At 38.2% G+C, this 17,457-nt stretch overlaps 1 protein-coding gene across 5 annotated transcripts in view; it reads right to left on the bottom strand.

The window, feature by feature from the left end:
• Positions 1-17,457, bottom strand: part of banp (BTG3 associated nuclear protein) — a 37,111-nt gene that overhangs the window by 7,479 nt on the left and 12,175 nt on the right. For 4 of the 5 annotated variants that reach the window (XM_066667921.1, XM_066667924.1, XM_066667923.1 and 1 more), the window contains one exon: positions 16,115-16,159. In XM_066667921.1, the coding sequence (XP_066524018.1) occupies positions 16,115-16,159 (45 nt within the window). Of the gene's footprint in view, positions 1-15,480; positions 15,604-16,114; positions 16,160-17,457 lie in introns of those variants that run through there. The other variant, XM_066667925.1, reaches the window with a different exon arrangement.

Here is a 17,457-nt window from a genome sequence, read left to right as displayed (position 1 = left end):
GCTTAGTATGTGTTCACTCCAAAAATGATTTGAGGTAAGACAACAGCTGAGCATCATCCATAATAACGCAGTGAAGTCACTACAGAGTGTCCTTTGGGGCTCTCATTATTAAAAGCCTTCCACAGTCCCTTAATTGTCACACACATTTTTGTTTTTGATGACATAATGGCCCAAACTCTTGCACTGGCATAAACAGTGTGAAGCCAGTCTCACCAGCTGGGCACAGAACTGCCATCCATTCTCAATTAAGAGTGAAGGAATCTGTCTCTCAGCACAAAATCCCACACTAACCTCAATTAAAGATGCAGTACAGGCCTAGGCTCCCCCTCCCATTACACCCCCAACCTTGGCTTTGAAGCTGTGAGTCACTGGCATGTTTCGAGGTTCTGCCGAACCCTCACAGTGCCCAATGTGTCTCCAATGGTAGAGAGAAAAACTGCCAACTTCACCACAGTGTCTCCTGTTCCTTAACCAAACCACGGCAGAAACAGTCAAACCCCTATGGTAACAATTAGGGTAAGCAAGCCTGCTAGCTCAATTAAAATGCAAGCAGCAAGACACAGAGTGATCCAGCTCAAAAATATGTTAATAGATGTGTTAAAAATCTGGTATTGGTAAAAAATGTACAGGAAGCGTAGACCTGCTAAAATCTGTCCATATGCTAGTTTCTGTCTTTCTGTCAATGGGGCAATAGCATGCCAATGCCCTTTTCTACAAAGTAGAACCATATCACTCTCTAGAATAACTGTGCGTGTTGTAACTTTCAGATTGACATTCAGAATAACAAGAGAGAGAGAGAAAAAAAGACAACATTTTTTTCATGTTTTGTGAAAAACTCATTGAAACTCATTCATTAGTATGAACTAAAATATAGGTTAATATTTATATTTACATGAGTATTAATGACCTAATAGCTTTTTAACAAAACTTTTTGGCTCCCTGTGTTCCTGAAATTTCCCCCCTCTAGTAAAATATATCTTTTCAGAAAACCACCACCACAGAATTTTAAGATGAGTCCCTTGTCTGGTAAAACCTTTTAAATCATACAATATGACAGCGCCCAGAGCTGACGAGTCCAAAACTGGCCCTCTATAAAACCGGTGGTTATTTGTATGGTATAGTATGGAATGTAACAACTATTTTTTTTCAAGGCGCAGTGCTTCAGAAAAAAATGACATATTTTTAATGTAATAGTTTTAAAAGAAGAATGATTTGATCCCTATGGGCAGATACTGAACTGATATCAGAAAATTAATTAGCAGTGTCAGGAAGGAAAGATGTGGTTAATTGTTCACTAATTGTACCCCATAACTAGTCCTTTGTGAGACATATAAAAATGACAAGTAATGAAGTTAAAAAGTATGAGGTCATTGAGAAAACTGGAGATCCAAATCCTATTAATGTTGTGTTCCAGGTCTCACAGTAAAATGCTTAAATCTGCTACTGTTAGAGAAGCTACATGTAGGTCAACTAAAATAAATAGTGTAAATAAATCCATCTAGTCTGACAATGTGTGAAATGATAAAGACATATTCGGGCTAAATTTACCATATTGCAAATAATAAATATGTATATATTTACCAGAGATAGCTATTCTAGTATAAACTAAAGAGTATGGGATTATTTATAGCATATGTTTTTTTTTTTTTTTTACAGTTTTCTTGATCAAATCTTGTGGTATTTCTAGAGCTTCCTCATTCAATCATTGTCAGTAAACTGTAGAGATGCTACACACGATAAATGACTGTAAAATGTTACACTGAATGAAACACAAGACTATTCATTTAACCACATTCAACAGTGAGGTAAATAATATTATTCAACATTCTTGTCATTTAAAATGTTAATTTTAGTTCCAGAAAAGCTAAAGATAATAACAATCATTGTTTGGAAATTTGATCAGTTGTTCTTCCTACCCTCCTACAGTAATGTGTCCTCTTGGGTGAGGCCTTTAATTCAGTGGCTATGTAGCACTAGTTCTGAGCTGTGTTTTAAAATAGCTAATTAAAATACCTTCCAGTCATTTCTCTTAAAAAACAGCCTCCGATTGGCTTAATGCAAAATGTTTCAGGTAAGAAACCCCAGTATAAATGTGTCCCCATGGAACTGATGTTAACTGATATTATTTCAGAGATCACTTCAATGAGCCATATATTCAAAAGGTTGGTGGACAGCAAGGAAACCATATGCACCCACATACACACACACACACACACACACACACACACACACACACACACACACACAATTTGTATGAAGAATTTGTTTTTACTTTTCCCATTTTGAATTCCACCACTAATCTGGTCCTCGGGGTTTCAATGAGGCAACGCCTGAAAAACAATAACACTGAGAAACTAACACAGTCACTCACACACACCCTAGGTGACCCGATTCAAGGCCCAGACCTGGAATGCTCTCTCCTTCTTCTTTTCTCTCTCACAAACACACATACACAACACGCTGTGGAAGAATATGATTGTGTGTGTCATCCCAAATGCAAGTGCCAGTGTGTGTGTGCGCACACATGTGTGTGTGTGTGTGTGCGCGCACATGTTTTGGAGTCTTCACAGTTGACAAACATTTCTCCCAGCAAGCACGCTAACACCAGCAGGAACTATAAAGTCTTGAGTGAGACCCAGTTGCATGTTCAGCTGCAAGGGTTCAACACAATGAGGGTTTTATGAGCCTTGGAAGTATGTTTGCGATTTCTGAGCAATGAAAGCAACTCTCGTCAACCAACTTCCGGTCCCAAGACTGTTCCCAAGTCAGCATCGTGTTCTTCTCTCTCTCCCAAGTTCTAGCCTAGAGATCATAAGGACAAAGTTCCCACACTTTAAAAGAGAGACAGGATAATTCAAAACACATCCAACAGAGATGCACTTTTGCTTGCAATGTCATCCAAGTAACACAACAAACTTAAGCTCATCCGTTTAAGTAATCACAGACCCAGATATTAAAGTAGGCTACAGGAAAGAAAAAATGTCCATTACATTCAGGCATGCAGTAAAATACAAAGAGTAATAAGCAATTTCCAGACAACCAGCTTTGAAATAAGATAACAACCATGCCAGGCACATTTGAAAAATTGAGTGGCATAATAGGTAATGCTCCATGAGGCAGACTGAAGTTCTGTTTCTTAGGCCATCTGTGCAACCACACTGTGCTTCACCAATAACAGACCTTTAGCAAGACTCCTAAAGCTATACTTCCCTACCATTGTAACATGTTTAAACAGTGAATCACTCTGAATAAAAGGGGTCTGTCAATTACATAGATATAAAAGTAAACACAAATGGAGATTTCCTGTCTAAGTCCTGATCACTGGCATAAAATATCCTGCTCTGGAAATTAACCTTGTACTTGATGTTACCCTTGTTTACCGACATTGGTCCTGTCTGTCATTAATCTTTAGGCAAAAAATATAGACTGCTGGAAGAAAGGCTCAAAGAATTGAGTGGAGACAAGCGAAGTTAGGTCATCAGGTCTGCTTTATCTATTTCAGTCCAGCCACTGGGTACAGGATGAGTCAAATACACTGAATAATCAAGTGTGCAGAGACCCACACACAGAGTGAGCTGGTTGCTAGGGCCAAAAACAAACAAGAGAGAAGGGGGTTTGAATAAATCTTTCGGTTATGCAGTAATGCTTTCAGCAGTAACACAGGACACCAAACACATCGAGCAACTGGAGCAAAGATGACGGAGAATAAAACAGCAGCTTAATGTAAAAAACATTCGGCTAAGACCTTGCATTGGAACACAATACCCAACTGTGCAAACAAGCTTCTTCCCAAGTTTCATTTCTCTTTATCTGTGTTCCAGTGTCTTCTGTACACATGAATCTCACTAAATGCAATTATGAAAGATAAATAAAAGCAGGATACACCCCAAAACAGACTGTAAGTCATTAATGCAGAAGTTGTGAACGCTGCATGAACTTACAAAATTTGAAAAGCATTATTCTACAGTGTGGGTCAAAGGAAATCTACACTTTATTTCAAAACTAACTCTGATGCTTGCTTTATAAAAGGTTGCAGCTCAGAAACAAACAACAGAGAAGTATATGAACTATGGACAATGCCAGATTACAACAGAAAAAGAAGTCCATCTGTACTCTGAAAACATATCTATACACCAACTACACAATAATTGATTCAAACATGTATTCCATTTCCACATGAATATAACACAATTACTGGCAAAAATAAGTAAACTGAAAAACGGCTGATGTAATATTTAATTCACCCAGAAATTATGTACACATCTGGATCAAGTAAATTCAGTGCACATTTTTTCTGAATACCATTACTGCAAAGAGACTGACCAGTTACCAACACACAGTTTTCACCACACGTTTTCTTGTTTCCTTCCTTAATACTCAGGTTTCCTACAAAGCAAAAATCTATGTTCCGTCATCGTTTACAGCTCCCTCTAGCACCACAAGCTTGCAAAGTAACAAAAAAGCTCCCTCCCTGTTTCTACAGTCATCAACAGTCAACAACATCTGCAGCAAAAAAACAAGAGCCAGAACAAATTGGGGTGGAGGTGGGGAGAGGGAGGGAGAGAGAATGAAAAAGAAGGAGAGTTAAAGACAGAAGGGAAGACTGATGAAAATTTACAGGCAAAAACAATATAAAAAGGAAAAGACAGCAAGAAAAGACCAAGAGGCTAAAACACAAAGCAATAATTATCTGAAAGCCTCAACTGCTGCCTATCTGATGATCTCCAGAGTATGCCTGGAAGCATGCTTTACTGCACAGGCCAAATAAAGGTTGAGTGAGAACACACTCATTAGGCATCTTCTCTAAAACATGACTGGGCCACCTGGAACATTTGCAAACGTATTACAAACTTTAACTGAAGTGGCAAACTTAAAAAGCAAAAGTAAGTACACTTCAGGATTTAATTCCAAAAGCCTGGCTTCGTGATTAATTTTAAAATGCCTCAGAGTTGTCAGGGCATTTGAAACAAAATTCCGGGAAGCATTTTGACTTTCTGGACCAAAAGTTTGTCAACCCTGATCTCCAAACCTCACAAGGAAAAAAAACTGAAAAGTCTGTAACACAACTATTCTCAACGCAGCATGGTCTTTAGACAAACACTCAAGTAATAAATCTGACATGCCAATGTTTAAAATTATTATATAAACAGTACCAATCAAATGTTAGGACACACCCATTCAGAGAGTGGGCCTTTATTTTTGGGCCATTTTCCACATATTGTGAATGCACAGTACCAGTCAAAAGTTTGGACATCTCATTCAATGTATTTCTTTGTTTCTTATTTTCTACATTGTAACCTTTTGCTTTGATGACAGCTTTGCACACTCTCAGCGTTCTCTCAATCAGCTTCATGGGGCCTTCATCTGGAATGGTTTTCAGTGAACAGCTGTGGCTGAGGTAAGTCTTTTTTTTTTAAGGTTGAAGGTTGTAGGTTGAAGTGGTATGCATGCTACTGGACCAGACATGAAATGACCAATTTCACTGTATTCAGTACAGGTAAAAATTGCCAACGGTTAGTAATGTTAAATAAAAACCTCATGTATGTTACAGTGTCAACCAAAGTTGGAACAGTCTTCCAGAAACAGCTGTAATTATTGTTATTTTTTGTGTCAAAAGGATGTTCACAAGTGCCCCCTATGCGCTCTTGATGCTCCCCTCTCGTAAGTCTGCACCAGAAAACACTTTCGTAAAGGGAAATACCCATGTTCCACTGCGAGCCTTTGATGTTCCCTGCAGAAGCCAATAACAAGGTGGCTTGGAAAACTGAGAAGATGTACTCCTTCAAGTATATTAAATATTTAATATGTATTAATAGTGATGTAAATGTATATAAATGTCAGGCAGGTAATGGAAAGCCTTTTGTTTTTTAAAACTGATCCTAGTCCTAAATATGACTTAAAACTCACCTTCAAATCACTCAGACTTGACTTGGACTTGAGATTCAGGACTTGTGGACAATATGTTTAATTTATTATCAGTATTATATTAGTTTAATAATTATTTATTTTTCCTGGATTTTTATTTATAGTATTAAATGGAGTAAGTCTATTAAGCTGTATATTTATTTGTAATTATCTGGTTAATTTAGTCAAATGCTGTTTCCTTGTAAAGATTATGGCAAAGTCTACGGAAATATAGGAACTATATTTCTATTCTTGTTTGGTGTTTATTAAGCACAAACAATCTGCTTAACAAAAAAATTAACGTCCACTTGCCTGTAGCATCGCCTAAAATGGACTATGGCCAACTCAGTAACTGCTAATTACCTACATCAGAGTTTATATGTGCAGACACATTATCCTATTGTTTGTTCCACAGTTCTGAGAGTCCAACTCGGAGCAGGAGCACCAGGCACGAGAGGCAGCTTTCTTTTTGTAATGCCTATTTCACACCAGGCACGGTAAACGTGCCACATGAGGCTCTGCACAGTGCACAGTAATCTCCTCTATTAATCAATATAGCCAGTCATGTAAAGTGGGATTTAATATCGGTCTGCACAGACCTCTACTTACATTACAGATTTTTTTCTTCAAACACTGACAAATGTTATTATACATGCATGAGATGACTGGCTTACACAGTTAGGTGATAATTAGTCATAAATGATGCTCAATATAATGTATCCTGTAATACAGAAAATAATAGCTCAAATATTGCAGAAATACTGTTGTAAATTTAAAACAAACTTTCTTTCTGGGTTTCTACACATTGCACTGAAATAGACTTTTAAAAGTGATCATACAACTGATCAGTTCTGACACTATAGTGTGAGCTAATAAAGTACATGATTTAAATTTTAATATAAAATGTTATGGGCTGGAAGAGATCATTCAGTCTTTTCAACCATATGAGACTTGACATGGACTTGCCACTCAAAGACTTGACGTAAGATGGACTGCGATGCTGCATCCGATTTTGAATTAGAACTTGTTCTATTTTCTGCATTTTAAAGATGCTTTAAAATCAGACAACCTATCAGAGCGCTGTCATTATGGTTGCAGGCCTAGCAAATGGGCAGGAAGCTGCCAGCTGAACCGCTCGTAGTGACTACTAAAATGCTGTCTCATGTTTAAAGTGTGTCTTTTACAGGCTGCATGTTTCAGCTCTTTGCATAGATGTTTGATAAGATTCATGGGGCTCATAGAATCCATTTTAGAATTGTCCAGTGTTTCGTTCTTAGCCATAGATCAATTTTTCTAGAAGTGTATTTTGTCCTCTTCAATGACCCATGACTTGTGACTGAGACCAAGATTTCTGACACTGGGCAGAATGCCTTGATAGTCTTGAAATCCCATTTTGCCCTGCACAATTTCACGGCATGGCATGCCAGATGTTTCAAAGCATCCCCAAAACATAACCAAGCCTCTTCCATGATTCACACTAGGTATTCCGCTCTTTTCTTTTAAAAAGATTCATTTTTTATCATCTGTAAACATGGAGCCAATGTGACTTGCCAAAAGGTTTCGGATTTGTCTCATCTGTCCAAAGAACATTCTTCCAGAAGCAGAGTGGCTTGTCAATATGCTTTTTAGCCAATTCCATTCTAGCTTTTTATGTTTTCCTTCTACACTGGAATCCTTCTGGGTCTCCTTCCATAGAGTTCAGTGTCACTCAAATATAGAGGGATGGTGCAATCAGACACTGATGTGCTTTGACCTTGGGAAGTACCTTGTATATATTTGGATGATTTCCTTGTTTCTTTGTCTACCATTCGCACTATCTTTCTGTTCAGGTCAATTTTCCTCTCGCGGTTGGATTCAAAAAGGCTGTCTACAGTCCCATGTACCATTAATTTCATAATTTTTGCAGCTGAAGTCACAGGAACATCAAGCTGCTTGGAGATGAGCTTATAGCCTTTAACTTTAATATGTTTGCCTAGAATTTTTATTCTTATTTACTCAAAGAATTCTCTCTTTAGCTTTCTGTGGTCCATCATCAGTGTGGTGCACATGACGACACCAAACCGAAGAGGGGGAACTTTTCTCCATTTAAATAGGACGCATGGCTGAAGATTGAAGATGTGTGATAATAATTAAAGAACACATTCTGAAATATTGCTATAATCTATTTCTAAAATAAAAGGTAGAGGAACAAGAGATATCATCGCAGATGTACGCTGGGCTGTGGAAAAGGCCAAGGAATTTAAGAAGAAAAATCAACATGTGTTAAATGACTGCAGCTGACTATATTGACCACACAAAATTATGAAAAGTCCTCGGTAATAGGGGAATACCAGAATACCTAATTTTTCGATCACACTTTATTTGGATGGCCCCCTTTAAATGATCTAAAGATAATTAAAATATTCACAAATGTTCTGTTGATACTCAGTTGATTATCAACAACATTATGGTTAGGTTTAGGTTTAGGAGTAGGTTTGAGTTTTGCATTGAGCTTAACAATAAAGGTAGGGTTAGGTTTAGGGATAGATTTTCAAAAGATGTTTCACATTTAACTTCAAGTTCAGCTGCAGTTAATAGATATTTAGTTGAATGATACTTGAAAATATAGTGAGCATCTACAACCCATCTACAATAGACCATCCAAATAAAGTGTTATCCATTTGTCTAATGAGGAACCTCTAAAGATCTGATCATCAAGCCAATGTCATGACTGAAAACGGACAAACAGAATGGTTACACGTTGGCAAAGAGCCCAGAGACAAGGCTGCACTCTGTCACCATACCTGTTCAACCTATATACTGGCCATATAATGAGCGAAGCAGGACTACATGAAGATGATAGAGGATATAAAACTGCCAGAACAAACATCAATAACCTTAGATATGTGGATGACACAACACTCAAAAAAAAAACTGCAAGATCTGGAGACCATATTGAAAGTTAAATAAAAATTGGAAAGATGAATGAGTGAAAAATCCAGCTCAATAAGAAGAAGACAAAAGTCAGGATTACTGGAGAGAACACTAACTTTACCATTGATGGAAAACACGTAGAAGTAGTAGACAGTTTGCCTACTTGGATTCATTATTAACAAAGGATCCAGCAGCCAGGAAATACAACACAGACTGGCACTCAGCAGAGCAAGGATGAAAGAACTGGAAACATTCTTTTGAATGTAATGATGTGTCTTCCCAAACAAAGATCAGATTAGTCCAGACTATAGACTTTTCTGTGTTTTTTTACAGATATGAAACCTGGACAAGAAAAAAAGCATGACAGGAAGAATTTCAATGCTTTTAAACGTTGATGTTGAAGGAGATTTTTAGATCAGTTGAAGCTAAGAGGACAAAAATGGCCGTAAATACTGATGAGTACAATCAAAGAAATAATGAATATTTTATTTTATCCAAATACGTCCAACTCACAAACTTGTAAAAACAGAATGTTCCGAGCACCACACAAACACCCCTCTCAATGCACCCACAGGCAACAAAAAAGTTAGATGGCAAGGAACCCTGCAGAATATCTTTTATTCTAGCATGTAAAGCTTTGAACAACTGTGCATATATGGTCAACAATTCACATTTTTAGAAATGTCATTAGCCAGTAAACATTTGTTAGGGTTATATCAACAAACTTGTTTTGGACAAGTCTGAGATGAAATCCCAGGGGGTCTTTTTGACAGAGGCACAGTCCAGATATCAAACACACCCAGCCTCGTTTTATGATAAAACCAACATCAGTTAAACAACAGCCAATCACACTCAGGCAAACATCCAACTGACAAAAATAATGAGTATAATTTACTACAAATTTAACAACAACAAGGGCAAGCTGCCATGCATGCTCTCAGGCCTTTAACAATCAAGCCTGATTTTGTGTTTGTCAAAGATGTACTTTCTCTGCATAATGACTTTGTCATGTTTATAATTATCTTGTGGAATTAGATATACTCATTTGTTATGATACATAAGCCACCAATAAGAACGTACGCAGGAAATTGAATACTTAGTTAAAAACTTGAAATGCCAGTAAAATATACTGGCAATCAGGTCAGTTTCACCCATTATCTAGACAAGACTTCCCCAGTCACAGCATGGCTGGGTATGATAAGCACATGCCGTCTCTGACACATGGTCCACACAGTCCAATGTATATTGTGAACGATATATAGATTTAATCAAGAAGTCAACAACATTGTGTGCGACTTGATTTCATGACAATACTGTAAACGTTATTTACACTAAGCAACAGGTAAGAGGAGCCCTGGAGGCAAAAAAGCCAATTCTTACATAAACAAAATAAAGTTCAGGATGGTTCAGTAATGGTAAGAGTAACTGATGATAAATCAGTGGATTGTTCTGTGCTTTTTTTTTCACTCTTTTCTCGTCCTTGCCCCATTTACTCAGAGGATGTCTGTCTCCTCCTGCTCTCTCGCCCTAAGGAAGGTCTCTGGTAGATTCAGAAGAGAATCTATGCCATCAGTTCACCTCTATGGAGGGTTCACAGGGATTACAAAATTGCATTAACTGCTAAACGAATGAACAAATGACTGAACAAACGAACGAACAAATGAGTGAATGAATGAATGTTCTCCAAATTTTATATCCACATTAACTTTGCCTTTGCCCTAAATTTATTATAATAAATACAAATATGTTGGTTATTTAAAAAAATGGTATTTTCTACATGTACTTTTGGCAGTTAAATAAATGTTCAAGAGAATGTAAATAAATATACGACAGATTGTTGTTGTAAAAATGAGGTTGTACATTTGTAGCATCATAAACAATGATTATGACCTAAATAAGGAAGGATATAGCCCTTTGTTATATTATTTCTGGTCAAATATATTTGTTAATTAACTCCTACATAGAGTGGAAACAAAATCAGTCAGAATGCACATCTCCAGTCATAACATCTTAATGAAATCTACAGTGCTGTAATGTTGTTGCACATCCAAAGGCTCTTATATCTTTCAACACAAATGGTTATATTCATGTCATTTGAACTGGGTTTTTCTTAGACAGTACCTCACTTGTCTGCAAAAAAAGTGATTTCACAGTTCCCATGGAAGACATTAGATGGCAACTTAAGTAAATAATAAGTGTCTTTGTCATTTTTGCCACAGTGGATGATTTTACAGCTTCTCGTTTATCAATTCTCATTGTTCCCTCCAACTGGAACTAAAACAAAAGATGAGAAGTTTGACAAAGACGGCCTCCATCATGTCTCCTCATGTCAACAGGCAGCGACAGCCAGTCCAGGGTGTCATTAACAAAAGCAGAGGGGGTGTGTGAGTGAGAGTGAGAGAGAGAGAGAGAGACAGAGAGAGAGAGAGAGAGACGTGTGTGTGTCTCTTTGGCTCCCACTAGTTTGTAGCAAAAAGGGCCAGCTGGCTGAATGACCCTCTGGAGCAGACACACACAGAATTGCTACCAGAGACATCTGGAGTCCCTTACCCACAAGCCCAAAGAGCCAGACTCCAATCGCTTGCCCAAAGCAGTGCACTCCAACCAAGGCATCAGGTTCCTTCAGTTTCTTTGCACCAACCAAACACAAGAAGAACTACCTACACAGTTCTGTATTGTAGACACTCTCACTCACAGACACATGCAACATATTTGAATGCAAAAAATCTAAATCCTCACTAAGGTACACAATCACTCTAAGACACTCTTAAGTCCAGATAATACACCTGAACCCTCACACGTTGCACTGAACTGTCTCTTGTACAAACTGATGGGTTTTATTAAGTGCGAGACTGACTCAAATATATTGGACAAAGTCTGGACCCACAACAGTTCTGAAATATGAGCTCCTCCATTAGGAGATAAACATCACACACACTTTCTACATGAGAAAAATCAGTTCTCCTCTCGCCAGTCTTATTTTTTTCCTTAAGTCAAAACAAGATTAACACAACTACTCCTGCTCTCGTGACACTTGTTACGATGGGCAAATTAATTGAGGGTCTTAAAGATGAAAATCCAAAGAATAAGTTACGGCAGCCAGTGCATCCCAAGTTAAATCCTGGAAAATTTAAGTTCTTAAGTGTGTACTGAGACTACTATGACTGAAAGCATCTGGTTTTAATATTAACATTCAGGAAACCTGAAGCTCTGTCTCACAAGCAAATGCAACAACAAACACAAAACAATGCATTCAAACACAAGCACAGCAGTAAAAATCAGTAAAAATCAGCAGTGACATCAGTGTGAGTGGATACAGACTCACAGAACACCACACATACACACATACTTTTGAAGGTGCTGTAAAAAATATTTAAAATATCAATGCAGTAGTTTTCAGCACTATTAGAACTGGATTTGTATCACTTCAGCAACAAGGTCTGATTGATGCTGTATGTATTTTCAACAGCTGAATATTTTACAAGGCTAAAAAGATTCAGAGTTAATTACCTTCCCTAATTGGCTGAACCTGAGCTCTTTTAATAAACTAGCCCTTAGTTTAGAAGTTGTAATACACCATATGTTGTGAATGAAGCATTTGACATACATTCAGGTTATTCATTCATTCATTGTCTGTAATCGCTTATTCAATTCAGGGTCGCGGTGGGTCCGGAGCATACTTGGAATAACTAGGTGCAAGGCAGAAACACTCCCTAGAGGGGGCGCCAGTCCTTCACAGGGCGACACATACACTCAAACTCTCACACCTACGCACACCTTTTGAGTTAGATCAATCCACCTACCAACATGTGTTTTTGGACCATGGGAGGAAACCAGGCCACCTGGAGGAAACCCACACAGATACAGAGAGAACACACCAAACTCCACACAGACAGTCACCCGGAGGAAACCCACGCAGACACAGGGAGAACACACCAAACTCCTCACAGACAGTCACCTGGAGCGGGGCTTGAACCCACAACCCCAGGATCCTGGAGCTGTGTGACTACAACACTACCTGTCGCGCCACTGTGTCGCCCCTTCCAGATTATGTTGTAAATAAAAGCTATCCAGGATATTATATTTTATCCAGTAAGAATAAGAGGCTCTTATAAAACTTTCAGACACACTACTTCCCTGCAAGGCCCAAGATGCACTTGTCCTTAGAGGCTTTGGCTTTAAGGCAATGTCTGTTTCCGGTATGGGACAAACAAAGCTTCTAGACAGCTCTTGGCCAAGGAGAACACTAATCCTTCCAGCACTGCACCTGGCTCATCATGGAGGTGTTGCCCAATCCTCTCTCCCACTTTCTCTTGCTTTCTCTTCCATCTTTTCCTCCCTCCTTATCCCAGCCAGCTCTGGAGGGAGTAATAAGTGTCAGTACAGCCCTCAACCACAGCATCACACTCCTTAGCACATTTGTCCCAGCGGGAAAGTGAGAAAATCAGGTCTCCTGCTCCTATGGGAAAAAAAGGACAAATACCTCACTCTCTGTCCAACCAACACACAGGAGGAGGAAATGGACCTGGCTCATCGAAAGGAGAGATTTGTGAGGAACTGATGCTCATTCCAGTGCTTGTTCTGGGAGGAAAAAACTGTCAGCACTATGTTTGGACGAGGCCTAGGTGAAACAGCAGCCTCTGACAGCTTTAAGAGTGGTGGACCGTTCGACCACACTCATCTCATTCCCTTGGAACCTCTGTAGCATTGCCTGAAGTGTTGGCTTGCCAGAGACAAGGTCACCGCTGGTGGCTGCAGAGAGAGTGATGAGACATAACCCATAATGAAGTGCATCTCCAGAGCCTAATGCTGGAGTGTGGGAGAGACTGAAGTTTTTCTGTCTGCTCCCTCAGCAACTCTAGGGACACATTTATTCCTTCCCACCCGTGTCCTCTCAGCCTCCTCATCAGTCTTTTACTCTTATCTTATCTGTCCGGACACATCCGCTGGCTCTGCAGCAGGGGATCAGAGAGTAGGAGCTGGAAACATCAGATAAGATAGCTTGGAGAGGTTACAAAGGGCAAAGGACTTTGTCTCCCTCAGCAACGGCTGAAGGCTTTTATGGGAGATGACTTTTGGATTTGTGTTGATTGTAGACATTGTACAAGAGAGTGAATGATGCTCAGAACCACTGCAGGCTGGCAGGCTGTAAATCTCAACCACTTTGCAGACAGAAAAAAAATACAAGAGGAGGGGACTGGAGGGCAAAAAACAACCTCAACAGCCTATCTCTTAATCTTTAAAAACCACAGCCTTTTACCCCTGAAGCCTATCTGTTACTGCTACAATTGCAAGAACCCAGTGACAAGTAGAATCCCCTGTGTAAAACCAGTACTGGCCTTGTGCCAAAACATATCTACCTGTGACATCTGCCTCTTCATCTTCATATTTCTTAAAAAAACATTTGTTTTTAGTTCATGTCCTAGGCCTCAATCCACTGTGTCCTGCTCTAAATATAAAAGCCTTGTCTGTAATCCTTAATCAAAATGCAGCCAATTTGCCCTGAACCTCCTCTAATGTTACTCTGTCATTCTGTACCAAAGTCAAGGTAAATGATTCAGTAATATAACTGCATTAGTGAAGTAATCACAGATAGTTACTATTTACTTTGTTCCTACCATACCAAATCTCCCTTGTTCTTCAAAGTAGCTCAAATAGTAAAGCAGTTAAGGTATTCAATTAAAACACTATTGAAAACAACTTGTACAAATACCAGGTAATGCTCACTAATGTGTCAGCTATCTTGTAAGAGTCTAAAGTGGAAACAAATCTATTTGAAAGCCCTCAGGCCTGAGGAAATTATACACATATTTGTTGCTTGTAAGCACAATGAACTATTATTTTTAAAGGATCGAGTCCTCTATCAACACATTTGTGTTGCTTTTGTAAAACTAACTACTTTTAAAATTTTCATCATTCACTTGTCCAGAACAAATTTTAAATGTCTTGTGGACAAGCATCAGCTAAACTGCTATCTAAATTTGTTCTATGCTTCTCATAACCTCTTATGGTTCATTTAAGATCAAGATCATTTGAAGGCACACAATATGGATGCTTCTGCATTCATATTTGTATTTGTACGCCCCACTGTATACAAGTAACTCCAGGTCACACTGCTAACATTAGCTGGATCTGAAAGGCCTAGACCGGCTCTCACAGCATAGTCAAAGTCCTGCAATCGGTTTTATTTTAGATAAATTCTGATAACATTTTAAGTTGTAATTCCTTTCTTCAGATTGCTTATGGAGTAGAGTTTTGTCAGATGTTACAGGATCTATGCATTTTGTGTAATTACAACTTGAGATTGAGAAAATAAAAACTGGTTTACATACTACAGCGAAATAGGAACCTTTAAAGCAGGATCCAAATGAAGCTAACACTTCAGCTCTGTACACTTTTCTTTTAATCAGAACAGTGGGATATGCATGTGCCAGGTACAGGTATTTTTTAAACATAGTTCTGTTATATAAACAACATCAAGAGATGACAAAATATAAATGCCCCTGTTAGAAACATACAAGAGCTTTGTTAGCTCTTTTGTCACTGTCCTAATAATAAAAATACTCACAGGTTTTAACACAACCAAGCAGATAACAGTTCAATTTCTTACAGCCTCCAAAATGTGACTGTGTAAAAGGGCTGATATTCAATTCACTGCCACATTTAATATACAGATAATGCAAGGCTGGAGTTAGTACTTTCAGGTCAGCCATCACTGTACATTCCAGTCATTCAAAATATCTTCATTTTTGGTTAGATAATCATGAGATTACCTTGGTAAAATACCTAAATAGAAAATGTGCAACATGGTTTTGAGTCATTTAAGGCAGAAATGAACATTTCCTGAAAAAACCACAAGCCTCCTGAAGCTTGCAAAAAACTTAATTACGGTTACTCACAGATTTAGAATACAACAGCAAACAAAACGTGACAACATTAAGTGAGAACATATCATTAAAAACACAGCATTTACATTTTGAACGTTATTTAATGTAGTGTTTTTATGACTTTTGAGATACTTAGCTCTGCCCATGTTCATTTAAGGGTGTATGTATTTAAAGTGGCTTAAAAGATTGGTTGTATTGGCACACATCAACCAAACAGTCTCTTCACAAAGTTTAATTATTATTGATTGATGCCCAGTGAGTTGTGTAACTCCAAACCATTTCAGTAACACTAAAATTGAACCTTTCTTGGAAACAAGCTTTTTGCAATTATTCACACCACACTGGGTTAGCTCTCAACAAAGGTTGTGCCTCAGGAAATAAAAAGGGGTGGGGGTGGTGTTAGGTCTTACCTGTCCATCTTGCCCAACATGAACCTGGTGAATTTGTAAATTCCCCTGCAGAGCAAGCAGAGAATTTCTGGTTATTCACATCACCATTACAACTCAAATATGGCACTAATCCACCATTTTAACTGTATCATGCCAATGCCAAGAGTGAAGCCCGGAGTGCATACAGAGGAAAAGAATAACAAATCATCAAAATCTGTTGCAGTGATTTCTTTGGAAAGTGTTTTTGGTGAAAAGATTGAAATTAGTGAGTCATTAGGTTGGCTATTTTTTTCCTGCATTGTACTTCTTGAGAAGAACAAAAAGTATTTCAACAAAAACAATTCAAAGCTTAACACAATAAATCAGGTTTTTGACTCCTAATAGTTATATCACTAAATAATGGGTTATAAAAATGTCCCCTGTGTTTTAGAAAAACTAAATGTAATAATATTCTTTATTAATGGAGTAGAAATGTGTGCTCCTCTCTCTGGGTCAGAACGAAACCTGAATACTCACTCGGAAAACCGTTATTAAAAACAATATTTACATTTCACAAATATTTATTCATGCATGTTTGTTACTACCGCGACCCTGAAATGGAGAAGCGGAGAAGAGAATGATGATGATGATGATGATGTTTGTTACTGTTTGTTATATAACAAAGTAATCACAACAATCTGTTAATAGTGTATCCTTGTGAACTCTAATCAGTCATTGAAAAGCAGAAAAGCAATATGGAGCTGATCTGACAAAATTTCTGGCACATCCCTAATCATTATTTTTTATCGTTTGTTATTTTTTAAACTCATTTTCCAGCAAACTGAGGCTCAAAACACATATATTCAGAGGATAAAGCCTCATACCTGTGAGCACAAAGTTGAGTGAAGTTTTCAGCTTCCTTCCTTTCTCTTTTAACAAAATTTGACACACCACACACACATCATAATTTTGAAACACCAACCTCATTTTGAGACACTGTCCACATTTTTAAATACGGTGGTAAACGATATTACAATTATTCCGCCCAAGTGTGGTCCGGAGCATACACAAAATCACTGGGTGCCAGGCAGGCACTTCAGACAAGGCACCAGTCCATTGCAGGGCATCACACAGCCATGCAGTCACTCAAACATATGGACAGTTTTTGATTTGGGCAGCCCAGAAATGCAACACCTAGACACACATTAGAAAGGCTGAAGGAAGGATCAAATCTGGGTCAATTTTGTATAGGAAAGCATTTAATATTATTAAAACTAATATTATATTAATATTAAATTAGAATGTATGGGGAACCACATTTTATTCACACTAGAAATGTAAGTAAGAATGTTTTCCGATAATGTGGCTGCTTTTTGACTCCTCCA

This window comes from Hoplias malabaricus, chromosome 4 (genome assembly GCF_029633855.1).
Source record: "Hoplias malabaricus isolate fHopMal1 chromosome 4, fHopMal1.hap1, whole genome shotgun sequence".
In the NCBI taxonomy this organism is placed as follows: Eukaryota; Metazoa; Chordata; class Actinopteri; order Characiformes; family Erythrinidae; genus Hoplias; species Hoplias malabaricus.
This window is presented reverse-complemented; position numbering and strand designations above follow the sequence as displayed.